Here is a 19,030-nt window from a genome sequence, read left to right as displayed (position 1 = left end):
AGTGTGTTTAGTTGGGAAGCGCTAGTTAGGATGCCATGTAGATTTTTAGCATAGATGCTTTGGTGTTTTGCATGATTATTGAGTGGTTAAAGTAACATTACAGATGGCACAGGTTGAGTTATGTGTCAAAGTTGAATATTCAGGGTTAGAGGTTTGTTTAGTTCACTAACACAAACTTTAGGAAACAAAGTGATGCCTTTGTGAAAACATTTTGAAGATCCTATAGGCAGGGCTCTCAAGTTTTACCAAAAGCTTGGAGTGAGATCACATGCGGTTAGGGGAGGAGCCCTAATGGAGCCCCGCCCCCATATGTCCCCGCCCCCCAATTTGACCCATTGTTCATAATTAACCAGCCCAAATTGAAATTATAACAATTGGTAAATCTGATAAATGACAGAGCAATTCATCACATCAAATATACTCTTTAATGTTATATTTCAAAATTACAAATAAGTTATACAAAAATATAACAAATTGCTCCAAACAGTTTGAAAAAACAAATCTTTTTGCATTTTGAATGTGTCTAGTCAAAATGGTATAATTATTTATTGTGTGGTGCATGGGACATTGTGAACAAATGACATATTAGAGTATTATTAAGGTGTGTGTGTGTGTGTGTGTGTGTGTGTGTGTGTGTGTGTGTGTGTGTGTGTGTACACAAGAGTACACACTCCAGCTTATGAAATGTGTTTTGTGTTTGAAAAATACAAATGCAATGGCAATGATTAATGTATGTTTTCACAGGATATAAAATATTACCCAGAGCACTCTGCTTTAATACATGTAGCCTTAATGTAACTAGAAAGACTATTAATACAGTATAATATATAATTTAAAATAAAATAAAATAAACTAATTTAAATGTATTTAAAATAAAATGAAGAAATACATCTTCATTCCTTCCCATACCCACTAACATTCCCTTAATTTAAGAAAACGTAAGCTAGTCAAACTGAGCCAAAGCTTCTGGCCTGGTTGCAGAGTAGTTGTAGAGTTTTTGACTGCAACAATAATAATGTATACGATGGGTTATATATTAAATGTTCTAGCCTAAAAATGTTAGACGAGCTTTCTTCCAACTTACCTTCTCCATCACGACGTGTGTTCACGCGATGTTGTTGGTTACCTAGTAAAGAAAGTACGGTGGCCGAGAATGTTCCGTCATGTGTTCGCGCATATGTGTTGCCTTGTAACAAACGCAATCTGGCCGAGATACGTGCTGGCGGCAGGAAACTTCACTTTGTGTGCCTGCGCCTCGTATACAACGTTATATATAAAGCTCGCAGGACAACTTGGTTGACATTGCCTTTTCAGCGTGAGAAATACACGGTGTGGCGTGTGAGCGTGTGAACTGGTTGAATTGCGTGTGTCTCACGCCCAATGCGTGAGACTTGAGAGCCCTGCTATAGGTCAAACCCATTACGTTTACCTCTACAAAAGGCAGAACAAACCAAAATGGTGAATATAATAACAAATATGTCTTTGCTCTCACAAACGCAGTCATTTATGAATATGTGCATGCTAAATTAATCAATTAGACGTCGTCTTGTAAGAAATGGGTGTGTGAATGATCAGCACTTGCTGTTTATGGATGGTAATAGTTTTAAATACCCTGTCAAACAATCGTTTTCAATTTTAAACTTACTGAAGAAGTGCTTTTTCATTGTAAAGACACTTTTGTAATGTTAAAACCCCATTGCCACTGTGTGTGTATGTGTAGCGCAGTATCTTTGGCATGGTGTGTTCAGGGGTCCTTTGACTGTGTGTGCTGGGAAGATAAGGATTAGCATGAACATTGTTGGATGCAGTAGCATGTGTGTGTGTCTGTGTGTGTGTGGTTGCATGCTGATAACAGTGTTGATTGGACTCCATAGGCTGGAGTCTGTGCTCTAATAATGGACAGTCTCTCCTTTGTGTGTTTGAGTTTTGATGATCTGGCCCCCTGCTCATCCACGCTTTGTCTGTGCCCAATAGCGCGGCCTCTCTCATTCACCGGCGTCCAGTTCTGCATAGTGAGCTTCACTAATGTGCCATGTAATTGGATTGGAGGTCATCCGAGACGTCTCCTTAAGCTGCGCTCATACTTCCACACCAGCAGAGGGCGCCAATCAATTCAGAATATATCAATTCCATTAATTGGTAGCCATTATTTTGTTTTGCTATTTAGTTCTGTGTTCAAAATTGCCCTCTATACCCTCATTCACTATTCCCTACATTACTCCACTAATATGGTCCATTTGAAAGAGTGAATGAAAACGAGTGAGTGAATTCAGAGACTGTGTCATCTGGTCAGATGTGGGAAGTCATTCGGCACGACCCTCAAACTGTTTCAAACAGTGCATTATGGGTATTATCTTGCGTTGAGTGTACATTAGTTGTACACTCATTATTGTGGGATAGACTAAGTGCACTCGATAAGGTCCGCTATGTTTTCGGGAACACCACTACAAATGTCTGTCCCCTCAAATAGTGCCCTTTTTAAGGGTGTATGGGGCGTTTTCAGACACAGCCAATGATTCTGATTAGAATCCAATTTACATTATAGAATGCAGTGAAATGTGATCATTACCGGCCTGCACATGGCTGCCAGATTACAGCACTTATATAGCACTTAAATTAAATAAAATATTAAGATACTTGCATGTTTTATTTCTACTAGTCGACAAGGCAACATTTCTCATTTCGATTTTTTTGTGTGGAAAATGTAAAATAATAAAAAAAAAACTAATTCAAAATATGAATAAAAACTATTATAGGTAATACAAAACATTTTTTTATTTATTTTTACAGATTTTTAGGAGTTAAGTTTTTTTAGGGGGACTCAGGTGAAAGACGGGGACTGAACTACTGTATATCATGCTACCACTAAAGTAGTTTTTGTTAGCATTTTTATAATATATAACATTTAAAATGAGATTGGATGAGTAAATTAAAGGGCTTTACATCCAATTGGGTGTGCTAAAGCACCTTTACTGACGTGTCAGCTCACGGTATCAGCTCACAGTATCAGCATCTGCGAACAAAAAGCGATATTTCCCCCCGTCAATTAGCATTTAGCACAAGTAGCTGAAAATAACCTTCATTTGCGAGCCTTTTAGCGTATAGTGTGTTGGATGAGAGTTTTTCTCTCTGTGAGAGGAGTGTGTGTCTGTGTGTGGGTGCTTTTGTAAGCTAGCTGGAATGCTCTGGTACCGCCAATGCTAAGATGGCTGCCAAGCGCTAAGATGGCTGCCAGGATTCCATACAACAACAGCAGCAAGCGAACGAGGGGTGCGAGAGAGAGAAAAGAAGGAAAGAGGGGGCTGACGCGTTTGTTTTTTCCTTCGAAACGTATAGTGTTGTTTTTTTAAACCACATTCTGTTGATGCACATAATTAGTGGTGCATGCTAAGGCTAAACACCACTACTGCTATTTCTCATACTTTGAACAAATTCAAGCCATATATTGAGACCAGAATATGGGCTAGTAAGCGCGCACCCAGAACCCCCCTAGCAACTAGCAAACATGCTAAAAACACTTAAATGACATAAGTATGATTGGCTGAAGAGGTGACATATGTATCAATGCTCAGCAGAGACATGGAAAGGCCAAAGTAACCAAGTGACATCCTTCTGAGGGTCTATAGTTAGTCAAAACCACGGTGCATATAAAAAAAAGGGGTTAGTGAGTCTTGGCCAACTCAAACAGCCGCAGGGGTCTGGTCTCTCTCCAAGATCACTATACTTTCTAAGATAAAAAGCCTACGGAGACATTGTCAAAACAACTCGATGGCTGCACACCAGCCTTTGTCTACATCTTATGAGCTATACGGCAGAGTTGGGTTTCACCAGGCTGCTCTCGGATGTGTATTTTGCAGATTTATATTTCAGATTAGCAGCGCAACTTCAAGCCTAAAATGGACTAGCCTAAAGCGTGTATCGCTGTGTTTTTGCTCGCTAGAAGACAAAAAAACAACAACTGTAGACCCGGCTGACCAAGTCCTGAAGTGTTTTTTTTAACACACCTGGGGTCTGTGTTGCCGGGCTAAAGATCTTGTTTCATGGTCGAAAGACTGTTTTGTGGTTTTATGACTTCATTTTGATATTATTATATTAAAATAATAGAATATAATTTATTACATTATATATTTATTATATTATTTATTGACCTAGGCAGAATTTGATTCTGAAAGCAATGTGATTTGAGGTATTATTCAAGTCTGTAGTGCAGGCGTTTAGTACTTTACAGGTTTGTTTACTATACTAACCAATCCAAAGTATGAGCAATAGTAATTGTAATGTGACAAACCTACACTACTGTTCAAAAGTTTGCTGTCAGAAAGATTTAAAAAAAGAAAAAAATTAAAGGAAAGGGACACATTACATCGATCATACGTAAAGGCATTTATAATGTTACAAAAGAATTCTATTTCAAGTAAATTCTGTTCTTTTGAACTTTCTATGCAGCAAAGAATCCTGAGAAAAAAAATCATTACAGTTTCCAAAAAATATGAAGCAGCACAACTCTTTTCAACATTGCTAATAATAATAAATGTTTCTTGATCATCAAATCATCTAATGTTTTCTGAAGGATCATGTGACACTGAAGACTGGAGTAATGATGCTGAAAATTCCGCTTTGATCACAGGAATAAATGACATTTTACAATATATTAACAATTATTTTGAATTGTTATAATATTCGGCAGTATTACAGTTTTGCTGTATTTTTGATCAAATAAATGCAGCCTTGGTGAACATTAAAGACGACTTTCAGAAACATGAAAAATTCACACCGACCACAAGCTTTTGAACGATAGTGTATGACAAGTCAAATTCCAACTAACAAGACAGAACATCAGATTTCATGTATAAAGGTCCAAAACTTTCCTGAATATCATGTAAATGATCCAGAACCGGAGCACATTTTGCATGTCTCATTTCCAGCTGCGTCGCCTCAGCGCTACATTGAATGTGTGCTGGCAGAGAATATTCTGAATGTTCTACATCTGCTAATTGATTCTGGCACCTTTGGACTGAACCCAGACGTCCCATGTTTAATCGGCTCTCTTTCTTCCCTCCTTCCTTTCTCTCTCTCTCTCTCTTTCTCTTTCTGTCGGCTTTGCAGAATCTGGACAATCGGATAACTCCAACCAACAAGGAGAAGCAGACATCAAGCCTCCGCCCAATGGTGTGTCAAGCACGACGAAAATCTTACACACACGCACACACACACAGACTCTAACATCTACACATCCTAAAGGTTACCAAAAGATTTTACAGTCTAATGCCAGACGACACAGAAATTTAAGTCTGCATTTATCTAAAACTTCACTAAAAGGTGCCTGGAAGAACCAAAAAGGGGTTCTTGGTTCCCCCTAGAAGAAAAATGCAAATTACATTTAGTCAGACAAATCTATTTTATTGGTTGATTGAACTATATTATGGCAAATTTTTGTTATTCAGAATTAGTTTGTTTTCCTGTTGTAGTGTTTGTTGTATAGAAGTAACTCTTTATAATCTTGTCAGTTTGCTAAACAAAGTGAAACACAAGTTAGACAAACTAAGAAAGTTATAATAATCTTTTCCACTGCAAAGAATCTTTTCTCCAATGGAAAGGTTCTTCATGGAACCATAATGGAAATAAAGAACCTTTAGTTTTAGGAGTTCTAATGTCTTTCCAAACTCATGACTTTCTTCTGTGGAACACAAAAGGAGATGTTAGGAAGAAGGGGTCTCAGTGCCCACTTTCATAAAATTAGTGTCAACGTTCTGCTAAAGTTCATCTTTTTGCTCAACTTTGTTTTCCATAGAAGATAGAAAGTTTTAAACTGACATAAAAGGCAATTAAATACTGCTGGATTTTATTTTAATTTTAATTTTAATTTTAGATGTGCTATTCCTTTTAAAACTCCACAAATAACGTTTAATTCTCTTGTTCTTTAGAAAATCATCTAGATAAAAAGTTAGTCCTTAAAGTTCCTGGAACTATAAACACTAATCTGAAGAATAATGAAACATTAAGAACTATGAAATTAACTCAAGTCAAATCAACTCTGAAAAATATTGGTTCTTTATTGACAGTATGGTTCCACATAGAACCTAATTGAACCACAATGGTTCTCTTTGCAAAGGAAATAGCCTTTGTGGTTATATTAGGTTCTACGTGGAACCATAATGCAGATTAAAAAAACAAAACCTTATTTTATAGTTATTAGTAGTTCTTTAGATTTTTTAAATGTTCTATACACTAAAAAAGATTCTTTTACAGACTGTTCACTGTATGGTTCTTCTATGACAGTGCCATATTAACCCCTTATTCATTCACCCCCCAAAAAATGGTTCTTCTAGAGGGTTCTTTCTTTGCTGAACATAATATTCTACAAAATAAAATAAATAGAAAAAACCTGATTGTTTAGAAAGCAGTCTGCTTGAATCTTCTAAACTCTCATCTGATGTTGTCTGATTAGTTAATCTGATGAATGCCAAGCTCTGGTTAGCACTGGTTGAATCGGCATGATGAAATCCCTGCGCTAATCATCGTGTCAGTCACCATATTCCACTCCAGCCAGTCAACAGATGGATCTGTGGGTGAGCCGCTCTCCACAGACGCACAAATACGGGGCGATTGATACTGTACGGCGGTTTGTTTACGTTAGTAAAGTCACATGCACATCATGTCTTTCGCTCGCCGCGAGAGTGCGCTGAAGCGATTTCCATCAGAGTTTATTATAGTACAGTGTTGCTATGTCGGCTGTGACGGAGAATGGTGAAACGCTTATAAATCACTCCGTGATTGGCTGATGGGAACCACATGGCTGTGGCGCGGGCGACACTGAGCTCATACGCTGGCCTCGCTGCGGTTAACCGGCACACACACACACACGCACACGCGCTGACCTCAGCCAGCACTACAGATGGGTGTGGAAGCATGGCTCATTCACCCGTTTTGCCCACACACACAAAAGTACAGATTGAAATCCCATATGCACTACAAAAGCAAATACGTTTGTATATTTGTATGCAGCGTCTCACACACACACACTTCAGCTGAAAACATACTCTTGAGTGTGACATAAAGCATTTTTAGTGTCCTCATTAAGCTTTAGTGGAGATTGGAGCGCTGGGTTGGAGTTTAACCATAAGTACAGGGTAGCCTGTTATTCCTTCGAGATGGAGAACATGTGCCAGCCGATGACTGTAATTATATACTCCCGGCCTTTTTATGACAATTGAGCCGTGTTTATTTTGTGTGTGCGTGTGTTTGACAGGTGCAGATGAGTAAATATGGGTTTTTCCCATATTTGTTGCTGTAGTGTGTTTTCATTTCTGGTCTCTCTGTCTCTGTCTCTGTCTCTCTCTCTCTCTCTCTCTCTCTGTCTCTCTGTCTCTCTCTCTCTCTCTCTCTCTCTCTCTCTCTCTCTCTCTCTCTCTCTCTCTCTCTCTCTCTCTCTCTCTCTCTCTCTCTCTCTCTCTCTCTCTCTCTCTCTCTCTCTCTCTCTCTCTCTCTCTCTCTCTCTCTCTCTCTCTCTTCAGGGCACTTGAGTTTCCAGGACTGCTTCGTGACGTCAGGCGTGTGGAACGTGGCGGAGCTGGTCCGTGTGTCACAGAGTAAGTCACATGAGCAGCAGCTTTCTGATCAACAGCCATCACTCTTAAATATCAACATTTTATTTTTTATTATTGTAAATACTTATATTTAAAAAAAATCAACTGTAACATACTAATAAACAGCGAAAAGCTAATAAAATAGAATAAAATGTACACTTGTATATTACAGACAAAAGTAGGGTTCTGTGTTAATGTTAAAATGTAATTTATTCCTGTTACTTCAGTGTCACATGATCCTTCAGAAATCATTCTAATATGATGATTTGATGCTCAAGACACATTTCTTATTATTATCAATGTTGAAAACAGTTTTGCTTAATATTTTTATGGAAACACTGACATTTTTTTTAATGATTTTTTGATGAATAGAAAGCTCAAAAGAACAGCAATAGAAATATAAATCTTTTGTAACATTGTTAATGTCTTCACTGACAAGGTTTTTATAGACTCACGTCACTGGAGAAGCATGTCATGAGTACAGCGATGGATGATGGGATTGATTTATCTGACTTCTCTCTGTCTGCATCTAATTCAGCACCAGTTGCCACAGCATCCGGACCCAACTTCTCTCTGGCCGACCTTGACAGTCCTGGATACTACAACATCAACCTGGGTCGCCGCTCCATTACGTCCACACCATCCACCAGGTGCGCGCACACACACGCACACACACACACACACACACATTTTCCTATGCCAGATGTTTTAATTTTTTGGGTGCCAATTGCCAAATAAAAGGGGGTTCCACGCAAGAGACAACCATGCTAAAATGTAAAAGTTAACATGTTTAATGTGTTTTAATGTATACAGTTTTTTTATTTTTATTTTTTTTAAAACATCTGATTAATGTCATGCTTTCTGGTCAATCTTTAGAAATGTAAATGTAAATTTCTTTAAATTTTAACATATATTTTAGTTAAGAATTAATTATTATTATTTATTTTTTTTCATGGACCCCCTACTATTCTTACAACAATATTAGTTCCCTGAATATATATATATATATATATATTTTTTACTATTAATGAAAGATGTTTTTTTTCCCTCATATAAATATTTCGAATTAACTAGAGGGCTAGAATATATATTTTTTTCATAACATCAGATGTTATGCATAAAAAAAACTGCAGAATTATAGAGCAAAATTTTGAATTTTGGTGGCATTTTTGCCTCAACCCCTGGTTCATTTCTGACTCTATACTAATAAACTCTTGCATGCTTTAAAACAGCTTTACAAGTCGATCCGTCTCTGGTTTAGTAGCTTTAATGCATGTTGGCAGCACTTACACGTTCTTGCTTTCCTCTTTGTCCATATATATTTCTGTCTCTTTTCTCTGCTGCTCTCAGCTGTGTCTGCTCGACTGCTGTCATTGTTGTCTCTTTACCTTTCTCTTCTCCTGTCCCTTCTCTCTCGTCTTGTCGTCATGTTTCCAACGCTGCAGGACTGAGATGGAGTTGTATGCCAGTCTCCCGCGGAGGTACTCCACACTTCCATCTCTGCTGTCTAACTCTATACTGTCTTTGCTCATCTAATGTCTCATTCTGCTAAGTGATCTTACGTTGCTGATGATTTTGGGTGGGCTGTAATGTTTAAATGGACATTTTTCAATTGTAAAATTATTTGTAATTAAAACATTTCCATTTTTAAGACCAGTCAAGAAAAGAAAAGAAAAGAAATGCAAATGATATTAAACCAAATAATATTGCATTTTCAGATGTTACTCAACATGCAAGCTTTCGTTAAATGAAATCTTTCTTTTTCTATTCTCTTTCAGCTCCAACAAGCGTAAATCCATTGATGACAGTGAGATGGAGAGCCCGGTGGACGATGTCTTCTATTCGGGACGTTCTCCTGCCCCGGGAGCGTCCCAGCCCAGCGGCTGGCCCAATGATGTTGATGCAGGTACAGTCACTTTACCCAGAAACCCTCTGGCTCTTCACACGCTCCACCTGTAAAACCTATACATTTCTTTATATTTGGTGCTGCGCCAATGGAAGTCTACATAGTCAGCGTAGACAACGAAATGAAGTTGACGTAAACGAAGACTAGGCTGTGAGGGACCGGCGTTCAGTATTGAACGAGCTGGACAATTGTCCATTGAAGGCTTATTTCTTGTTCTCGTCAAATGAAAAGCCGTCTATTCTGACAAAGCTCTACAATCGGATCCAATTGGACTCATTTTTGATCAGTACATTCACTGAATAAGTGGACACAAGGGCTGTGTGAGGGGCCAGACTTTTCCTTTTATCCATCAACCCATTAATCTCTCTCGCGCTCTCTCTCTCTCTTTTTTCTCTGTGCCTGCCTAGCATCTTCCCATACTTCTATAGACCACAAGAATAAAATGAGATTGGGACAAAATGCAACATTAGCCGCTTTTCCACCGTCAGGCCAAACGGTTCTCATTGCTCAACCGCTCCATTCGTGCCGATCCGGCCCACTTGGTACGGATATGGTTTCATTTTCCACTCTAAAGGCTGATAATGGACCTCTTTTGAATGTAACACAAATGCATCAGTTGTTGCAAGAATTTACAGGAGATTTGATATGTAAATAGTGAACGCGTTATGGAGGATGTTTAGATATTTCACTCACATATCGAGCTTGGCCCGCTAAAGAGAAACTGGCAGCCAGGCAACAGACGAGTGACCAATCCTGAGTCACTGTCACTACACTCAATTATTAGCATCACGGTTTGTAATCGTGCCATGCCGAACCAAGCTCAAGTGAGTGTATAACTGGAACTGGCCTGACGGTGGAAAAGCTGCTATTCATGCAACTGGATTGATAGAAGCATCTCTCTGTTAGTGAATCTGTTTTGTTTGGTGCTCAGCTTAACAAGTCTTAAAAGCACTTACAATCACCCTCTAAATGATAATTCATGTGTGCATGTAATGATCTCACAGAATTAGGGCTGAAATTTTTTTTTATATGTAATATTTCTTTATTGACACTAAAACATTAGTGGCTGTTAGCACAAAAAAAAAAAAAAAATACAAGTTCGATTAAAAATGTTCTTAATTTCTTGTGTAGCTTGTTAGTCATAGTTATGGCATTTAAAAGGTGAATTAACTCAAAACAAATATGATTTTAAAAATATATATTTTCACACATTTTGTCAGATTTTGTCACATTTTACCATATAAATAATACCGTTTTACCCTATCAAAAACATACTTTTTGATCATTTTTGTTTTCAAGTTTCACCTTTATAATGCTGCATTTTATTAAGACCTTAAATTAAAATTTTCTGTATCAATTTCTTGTGTTTTTCAAGCATTGACTATCTATTCAAAATATTTACCATGGTAACCACAGTGTCTGGCAAAATACCATGGGATTTGGATCTCATTCAAGCAGTGCAAGAACTCTTTTTTTTTCCAGTGATGGCTAATTTAAAATTACCACATAACTGTAGTCATTTTTGTGGAAACTGTGGATACCATGGTATAATTCTTTTGTAAGTTTGAAAAGGCAGTTTTGTTGTTGTGTTGCACAGGCAGAGAGTGGGGATGAAATTATTTGAACTTTAAAGTAATTTTAGATTGAGCAGTGCTGTTGTGACATGTAGGTCTTTTACCTGTATCCTCACACCAGACCATAAAACATGCACCATTCCCTCAATACATCAAAGCAATAAATAGTCACAAATGTTGCTTTGCTCACGCCACAATCTCAAAACTCTGCCATGTTAGATTTAATGTTCAAAATTCATTGGCTGCATCTCATCTTAAATTTTCGCTGCTGCTGATTGGACGGTTTGTGGGACATGTGTGGCTTTCACTTCTATTGTTTAAGTGCACTCAGAATGGGTTGACTCTGGGAGATAGTGTGCAATACTGTCTTTGACCTCATGCATATGATGTGTATAGTGCTTATGTATTGATGATGATTCAACATCGGTCCCAGATTCTCTCCATCTGTCCATATGATCTCAATCTCTCCCTCTCCCTTATTCATTGTTAACTCTATTCTTTTCCCTTGTTTGGGTTTTTCAGTGCAACACCATTTGGCCAGTATGCAGGAGAGGAAGATAAAACACGAATCCGATGGCGTGCAGTTTCCTTACCATGGTTAGACCACATTACCCTCATATTATATATGATTGATGTATACCACGCACACAAGTGTATTCAAATGTGTCTGTTATCTCTGTCTCTCTTTCAAACTCTCTGCTGCATCACACACCTTCTCTCTGATTTTCTGTTTTTCCTGGTGATCTGAGGTGGCGGGTGTTTTGTGGCCTGTAAATGTGCTTTCATTTTGTTTTGTACATCAGAAGTCTCTCTGTACATCCATTGCTTGTGTTAGATCCTGATATGGGATCCCTTTGGACCGAAGCAGAAGTCCAAATCCTGATTTTCACATTACATAAACACTTACAAACGTGGCTATTGTGTTGCACACAACAGCGGGTCTTTCCAGATATTTACTTAGCACTTTTGTTTGTTTCTTCTCCATGCAGGATTTATTTTAATTAGTCTTTGTGCTTAAAGGGGTTTACATGCTATAAGCAATATTTCAGCTGTTTATTCAACGCGCCTATGAGATCTCAAAGCTGTGAGGCCTGAAACGTACTCTGTGCAAGTACGTGAATGCGAACACAAGCTCAATTTCACACATCATTGCGTTCCACACATTGTTAGAACCCAATTCATAACACAACACCATATACTAATAAATAAAGTCTTAAATGAACGTAGATAGTTTTGAGAAAATGAGACGTGTGTGTGTGTGTGTGTGAGATGTGCATCATCGGCAGATCTTAGTGACAGCAGCCACTAATGATGTCTGTCATTAATGTTAATCAAAGAACAAAGGTTTTGATAACTTTTGATAACTTTATTCAATTTCTGTATATATTTCCTACTTGTTAGACAGGTATAGGAAGGGCAACTGTAAATATGACATTTATTATGGGTTTATATGAGGATTGTTTTAATTTAAGTTCACATAAATTAAATGTTATATTTTTTAAAGCCTCATAAATCTTAAAGGGTTAGTTCACCCAAAAATTACTCACCCTCGTGTCGTTCCAAACCCGTAAGACCTTCATTCATCTTCAGAGCACAAATTATGATATTCTTGATTAAATCTGAGAGGTTTCAACATAGGCAGCAACGTTATTGCAATTTTCAAGGCCTAGAAAGGTAGTAAAGACATTGTTAAAATTGTCCATGTGACTACACTGGTTCAACCTTAATGTTATAAAGCGATGAGAAAACTTTTTGTGCACAAAAAAAAAACAAAATAACGACTTAATTCAACAATCTTTTCTCTTCCACGTCATTCTCCTCCGCTGTTGGTGTAGTGTAAACAGAGCAGCGCTTCCAAGTTCTACGTCAGAACGCCGCGTCACTATTGGCCAACGCTGGTCACGTGTGCATGATGCTGATGCAGGAGCTGGCCAATAATGAGCCGGCGTTCTGACGTAGAACCAGGAAGCGCTGCTTTGTTTACACTACGTAGATTTCATCAAAAATATCTTCATTTGTGTTCCGATGACGAACAAAGGTCTTACGGGTTTGGAAAGACGAGGGTGAGTAATTAAAGACAGAAATTTCATTTTTGGGTGAACTATCCCTTAAAAATTGATAGCTTTGTAATGTTGAATGGCTATAATTAATGTTTAAAATATTTTTCATCAAGATATCAGTAGCTATATTAGTATCAGTAATACTGGCCTTCATTCATAAAAAGATGCCATTAAACAAATATTTAACTTATACTTTATATACCTTAAATCTTTGATGTTTCTACATTAATTTGGAGATTAACTATGAAATTATTACATTCTAAAATATATTAAAAACATAAAAACTGAAGTGTTTTTAATCACGATTAATCACAGAATTTTTTTTATTAATCTAGTTTTTTTTAGGGATTGACAGCACTATAATGCATAATATATTATGTATATTAAATGCAATTAATGTTATATATTTATTATTATTGTGTCATACAGAGACACATTTTTCACTATCCAATCAATTACCCCAAAACAAAAAACAAGTCCAACTTTAACTTTTTTTTTCTCGCAGCATATTCTGTTTCACTCTCACGTACATCAGACCGGGCGATTCAGATTGAATTTAATGGCACAGACATTTGAAGGTAACCATATCACCCCTTTGAGTACGCAAAAGCAGATTACGCAGGAGTAGCCACAGTAATGCAAGAATGCGAGCTATGTATGTACAACGGGAACTTGTGTACTTGCTCAGAGTATGTTTCTGGCCTGAGGGTCCTCCTTCATCTAATCACATTCACTGCCGCCCACGTCATGATAAACACACAGGCGCACAGATCCTAATCTAGGGAAACATGGGTAAATCCCACCAAAAAAAGCCAGCATGCTCAGGTGCTCCTGATGTCATGGGAATACACAACACACACACACACACACACACACACACACACACACACACACACACACACACACACACACACACCAGAGCTCTGGTCCAGATGGCTCCACCATGTGTCGACAGCGTTGGGAGCTGCTGGGTTACAGAAGACATCTGTTACGCCGATGATGGCGGTGGTGGCGCTCCGAGCGCGTGTGAGTGTGTGAGAGTGTGAACTGCGCTACGCTTCAAAGGTGATTCACTACCTGAATGAGGCTTTGGCAACCCTGCAAGGTGACGGTGTCATTTATCATTAAATCTGGTGTCGCCCGGGGTACACGAGCCGTCTGTGAACCCATTCACACGCCGGATCGCTTCCTCATGCCCTGGGCTGACACGGATATCATCTCCTCATATTTTTCATTCTCCCGCACTCTCTTTCACCTTGTTAGACTGTGGCGCTTTGTCTGTAAACATCTGTTTGTGACGGTTTCGAGAGGTCAGACAGTGAAGGGGTTCCCACGGGCATGAGAGGCCTAGAAATTCATGAAAAATGTGAGGCCTAGAAGAATTAGGCAAACACTTGGACATTTCTGTGGTGGTTATAACATTTTTAAATGCAGAGAAATATTTAATTTCATGACTAAAAATATTTTAGAAAAATCTACCGACTGCAGAAGTCATGGAAATTTCGGTTTTGAATATAACATATTTTTATTGAATGCTTTAAAATATTTAAATGGCATGAAATTTGTCTCAGAGTGTAAAATGGCTGTAAAATTTATTAAAATCAATCACCTGAAAAAGTCATAAATTCAAAAGTGAATATATAATGTATTTATTAAATGCTCTTTTATTTTTATATATATAAAATTATAAATATATAATTTGTCTTTTTTTAGTGTTAAATGAATACACAATTATTTTTTAAAACTGATTGACTGAAAAACCCATAATTTCTATAGTGAATGGACAATGATTATATTAAATGTTTTAAAATATTTAATTTGCAAGAAACTGGTATTTTCGGTGTAAAATTATTAAGACTAAATTATGCGATAATTTCTACATGCAATGTTTTAAGTAAATGCTTCAAAATATTTTATTTGCTATTTTATTGGCAAGTGTAAAATAAATGTGATTTTTTTTTTTTTTTTTTTTCACTCAACCCTGTGTGTATTATTGCTGTTAATTCATGGTAGAAGTGTGTCATTCTTTCTGTGTGTGTTTGTAGAAGTGGGACTTTCTGATGGTTGGACGATGAATGTGTGTGTGTCTGTTCAAGTGTTTGAGGAGGCGTTATATATGGCGTTTCTGACAGGTCAAGGTTTGTTTGGTGGCCAGCTTGTTAGCGTGGCGAGACTGGAAGGTCACGGGAGCGTTTGATTGGCTGCCAGTCTGCCTGAGTGTCGCGGCTGGCACAACTCAGAGCAATAACACATAACCCATTTTACCTTACACTCTCTCACACACACACACACACACACACACACACACACACACACACACACACACGCAGGCTAATGTGCATGATTGCAGGAAAAGGAAGATCATAGAAACTGTCAGCTGTGACTATGAATGTGTTTCGGATGGCAGAGGTTTTCAGCAGAGATGCTTGTTTTTAGATATTGCCGCGAACTTACTTATCCTATTCTATTAATATATTGCACTATAATTTGCAGTTTCCATCTTGTTTGTAATAGTATTATTATATTTTAGAAAAATGTAATTCTTTTTGTTTGCATTGGGCATTAGAAATGAATGTTTTTGACAGTTTTATCTTTATTTATAATAGTATTAATGTTGATTATTTTTGCTTGTTTGTTATATATAGTTATTCTGAAAAAATAAATAAATGTATATATATATATATATTTTTTTTTTTTTCTCAGTAGAACAGAGAGTTTATCTGGAGTTCCCTGAGAAAAAATACATAAATCTGTTTGTTCCACAGTTACCCCTTCTTGACAAGAAACAGCTTGACTCATTCATTTATCTCTCCCACAATAACTCATGATAGATGGCATAATAATGATTTATCTTGTGGTTTTGTGAGTGTTTGTTTAAAACATAACAAATGCTCAGTGATCTTGTGTAAATGTCACACTTTGTTGGATTGTGCAACACAAACGTTCTCAGCAGACAATGTTGCTTTTAACGGCACCAATGAAATCCGACACTCGTTTTTAATTAAAGCACACTAAGATTATTTTCCTCAATTATATGCAATTTGCAATTCATTTGTCTATAGGTATTTTTGATAATAGATTTGATATGCTGCAAAAATGTAATTTGTCTGTCTCTGAGTTACTTTTTTGTTTGTTTTGATATATTTCAAGGAGGCAGAGATCCACTCAAATGTGGCATTAGCATAATTAGCAGATTTGTGGCTTCCTTAAACGGCTCCTTAACCTCTTAAATTGGGTATTTAAATCACCACTTCTAATAATTGTTTCCCTCAAAACCAGCCAGAGGATTTGATGGTAAACTCCTTTTCCTCTCCTTCCCGAGTCTTGACATGTTTGGCCGTGTTTCTGGGTCACTGGGTGAGCGTTTATGCCAAACTCAGGGCAGCTCAAGCTAGAAGCCCTGCGGCCTCGGTCTGACATTTATAGGATCAGGATGACACATTAATACGACGTTATATACGAGGAGACCCAACCATCACATAATTTCCCTCATCATTCTCACATCACGCTTCCCGCCTGTCCTCCTCTTTTTGGCATGAGCGTTCGGACCTGCCACTGGAACAGAACCGCTTGTGTTTTACTTTTTCCCTCAGCGCTGAAAAGTCAAGTGAAAGCCTCTGATTTGGTTCCCCAGGTGACGTTTAGGGTGTTTTTCTGTCAGAGTCTGTAAACAGTTTGTATTTGCGTTTATTTACTCATTTGCATTTGGTTTGTGAAAGCATGTCGTTCTGTTCGGTGGGCATTACTAATGCGGTTGCTCGGGTGTATTGGAATATTAAAGTTATTTTGAACACAGATACACATAAACCAGACAAGTATGCTAGTAAATATCATTGCTCCAGTCTTCAGTTTCACATGATCCTTCAGAAATCATTCTAATATGATGATTTGCCCAAACTTTTGAATGGTAGAGTATGTTTTGATATATTACTAGTAATTTGTAAATCTGCTTTTTTTTTTTTTTTTTTTACTATCCTTGGAAACTAACGTCGCTGTAAAAGCTGTGAGAAATGGTGGCAAAATATTGACACTGATGTTTTGACTACTCTTTCCTTTGAGATTTGGAGACTGAAAGAGACAGACAGACATGAGTTATTATGGGATCTGCTGTCGTGGCATTTATTTTCCCACTTAAAGCTGCATAGAGACCCTTCCCGGCCCTGTCCCAACCCTATCCCACTCTTTCCTGCACTCCAATGCTTAAAAGCAAAGCTCGCAGACTGGACCTGTTCGCACTGCAAAAAAAAAAAAAAAAGCATTATTTAATCAAATTTAGTATAGTTATGCAATTATTGAATCAAATTTGACATACGTTAAGCCTTTTTTTTAGAGAGAGAAAGAGAAATGTTATTTAAATTAATGAAATTTATGCTTAAATATATTTTTAACATTCTTTAGAAATTTGACTGTGTGGTAAGAAAAAGAAATTCATTTGACTTTTTATTTGTTGAATTTTTTTTGTCTCATTCCCCAGTAAAAACTTATTTAGAAAGATTTATTCTATATAATATATATATATATATATATATATATATATATATATATATATATATATATATATATATATATATATATATATAAACATCTTTCTAAAGAAGTTTTTACTGGGGAATGAGACAAAAAAATATTGATTTATATTATTATTATTATTATTTATTTATTTATTTATTTTTGCAGTGTGGCTGGCTTCTCTATAATTCACAGCAAACAAACAAAAAACTAGCAGTGTCTTATCTGTAGATTAAAAGACATTTGTTAGTATTATTATCAGCAAATTTGTAGCATTTTAGAAGCTGAGATGGATAAGATTTTTTTTTTTTTAGATAAAGATCAAGAAGCAAAACCCTGTTTAATTAAATCCACATCTCTGTTCTGCCATTTTGTTGATCCCATTTTTACCAGGACTCTCTTCGCCTGGTTCTCTTAAGAAGTCGGGGAAATTCGATTTCAGCGCTCTGTCCGGCCATACGAGGTCTGCACGCATGCCGTTCACCCATCACCCGCTGCCCATGCTGGCAGGTGTAAGACCAGGTGAGAGTTCAGAGCCCCCCTCACCCCACCTCCCACATCCTTCCCCTTCCTGTCCTGCTCCCTCACGCCCCCCGGTGGGGTCGGATGTGGTGAAGTTCGGGGAGAGGCGAGGTCGTGTTTACACCACGGTCGGGTCGGGTGAAGGCGTTCGCCATTCGTCCCCCCCACCCCCACCCTTTTTCTCCTCTGTACCGAGGCTGATTTGTCTTTTTTTTCTTTTTTTTTTTCTGTCTGTCCATCAAATGTGATTGGTTGGTGGTTGGTCTCTCCATTTCCCGACTTCATTTCCCCCCCGCTTGTAAGATATCATTTAAATGCTGTACAGCAGTGATCACAGTACGTATCCACTCTGTACAATTTTAACTGTTATACAAGACTCACAGGATTAGAAAACCAAATTTTCATAGATGTTCTGAAGTATCTTGTCATCTATTATCGATTAAACTAGACGGAAGAGAAGGAAAAAATTGTAAATGGGCCAAAATTAGACACGGCAGGAAAATCTTGCCATCAAATCAGTGGCGTAGATGTAGATGTGCTTTTTTGATAGACAGACAGAGAGATAAATAGACAGACAGACAGACAGACAGACAGACAGACAAACAGGCAGATAGACAAACAAACAGATAGTTATACAGATAGATATGAAATCAAATATGGACAAACCCCCACACCTGCTAGGAGAAAGCCCAGCGAGCTCAAACCTGGCTGTGTGAGGTCCTGTCACGACGAAAGAGCCTCCAGCGGGACAGAGCTACCAACACACTCACTATACGCCTAGAGACACTGATATAAATATTATAAGATTAAACATTTTAATTGCTATGTTTATTTTCATGTAAAAAAAATGTATTTTTATTCATTTTTTTGTTT

The 19,030-nt window shown here is 37.5% G+C and overlaps 1 protein-coding gene across 1 annotated transcript in view; it reads left to right on the top strand.

Annotated features, from left to right (window-relative positions):
• nfixb (nuclear factor I/Xb) overlaps window positions 1–19,030 on the top strand; it is a 186,091-nt gene that overhangs the window by 143,363 nt on the left and 23,698 nt on the right. Inside the window, 6 exon segments of the mRNA XM_081375246.1 lie at window positions 5,107–5,169; window positions 7,515–7,589; window positions 8,125–8,236; window positions 9,365–9,492; window positions 11,589–11,663; window positions 18,029–18,157. Of these exon segments, the coding sequence (XP_081231372.1) occupies window positions 5,107–5,169; window positions 7,515–7,589; window positions 8,125–8,236; window positions 9,365–9,492; window positions 11,589–11,663; window positions 18,029–18,157 (582 nt within the window).

This window comes from Scardinius erythrophthalmus, assembly GCF_964197995.2.
Source record: "Scardinius erythrophthalmus genome assembly, chromosome: 1".
NCBI classification, from domain to species: domain Eukaryota; kingdom Metazoa; phylum Chordata; class Actinopteri; order Cypriniformes; family Leuciscidae; genus Scardinius; species Scardinius erythrophthalmus.
This window is presented reverse-complemented; position numbering and strand designations above follow the sequence as displayed.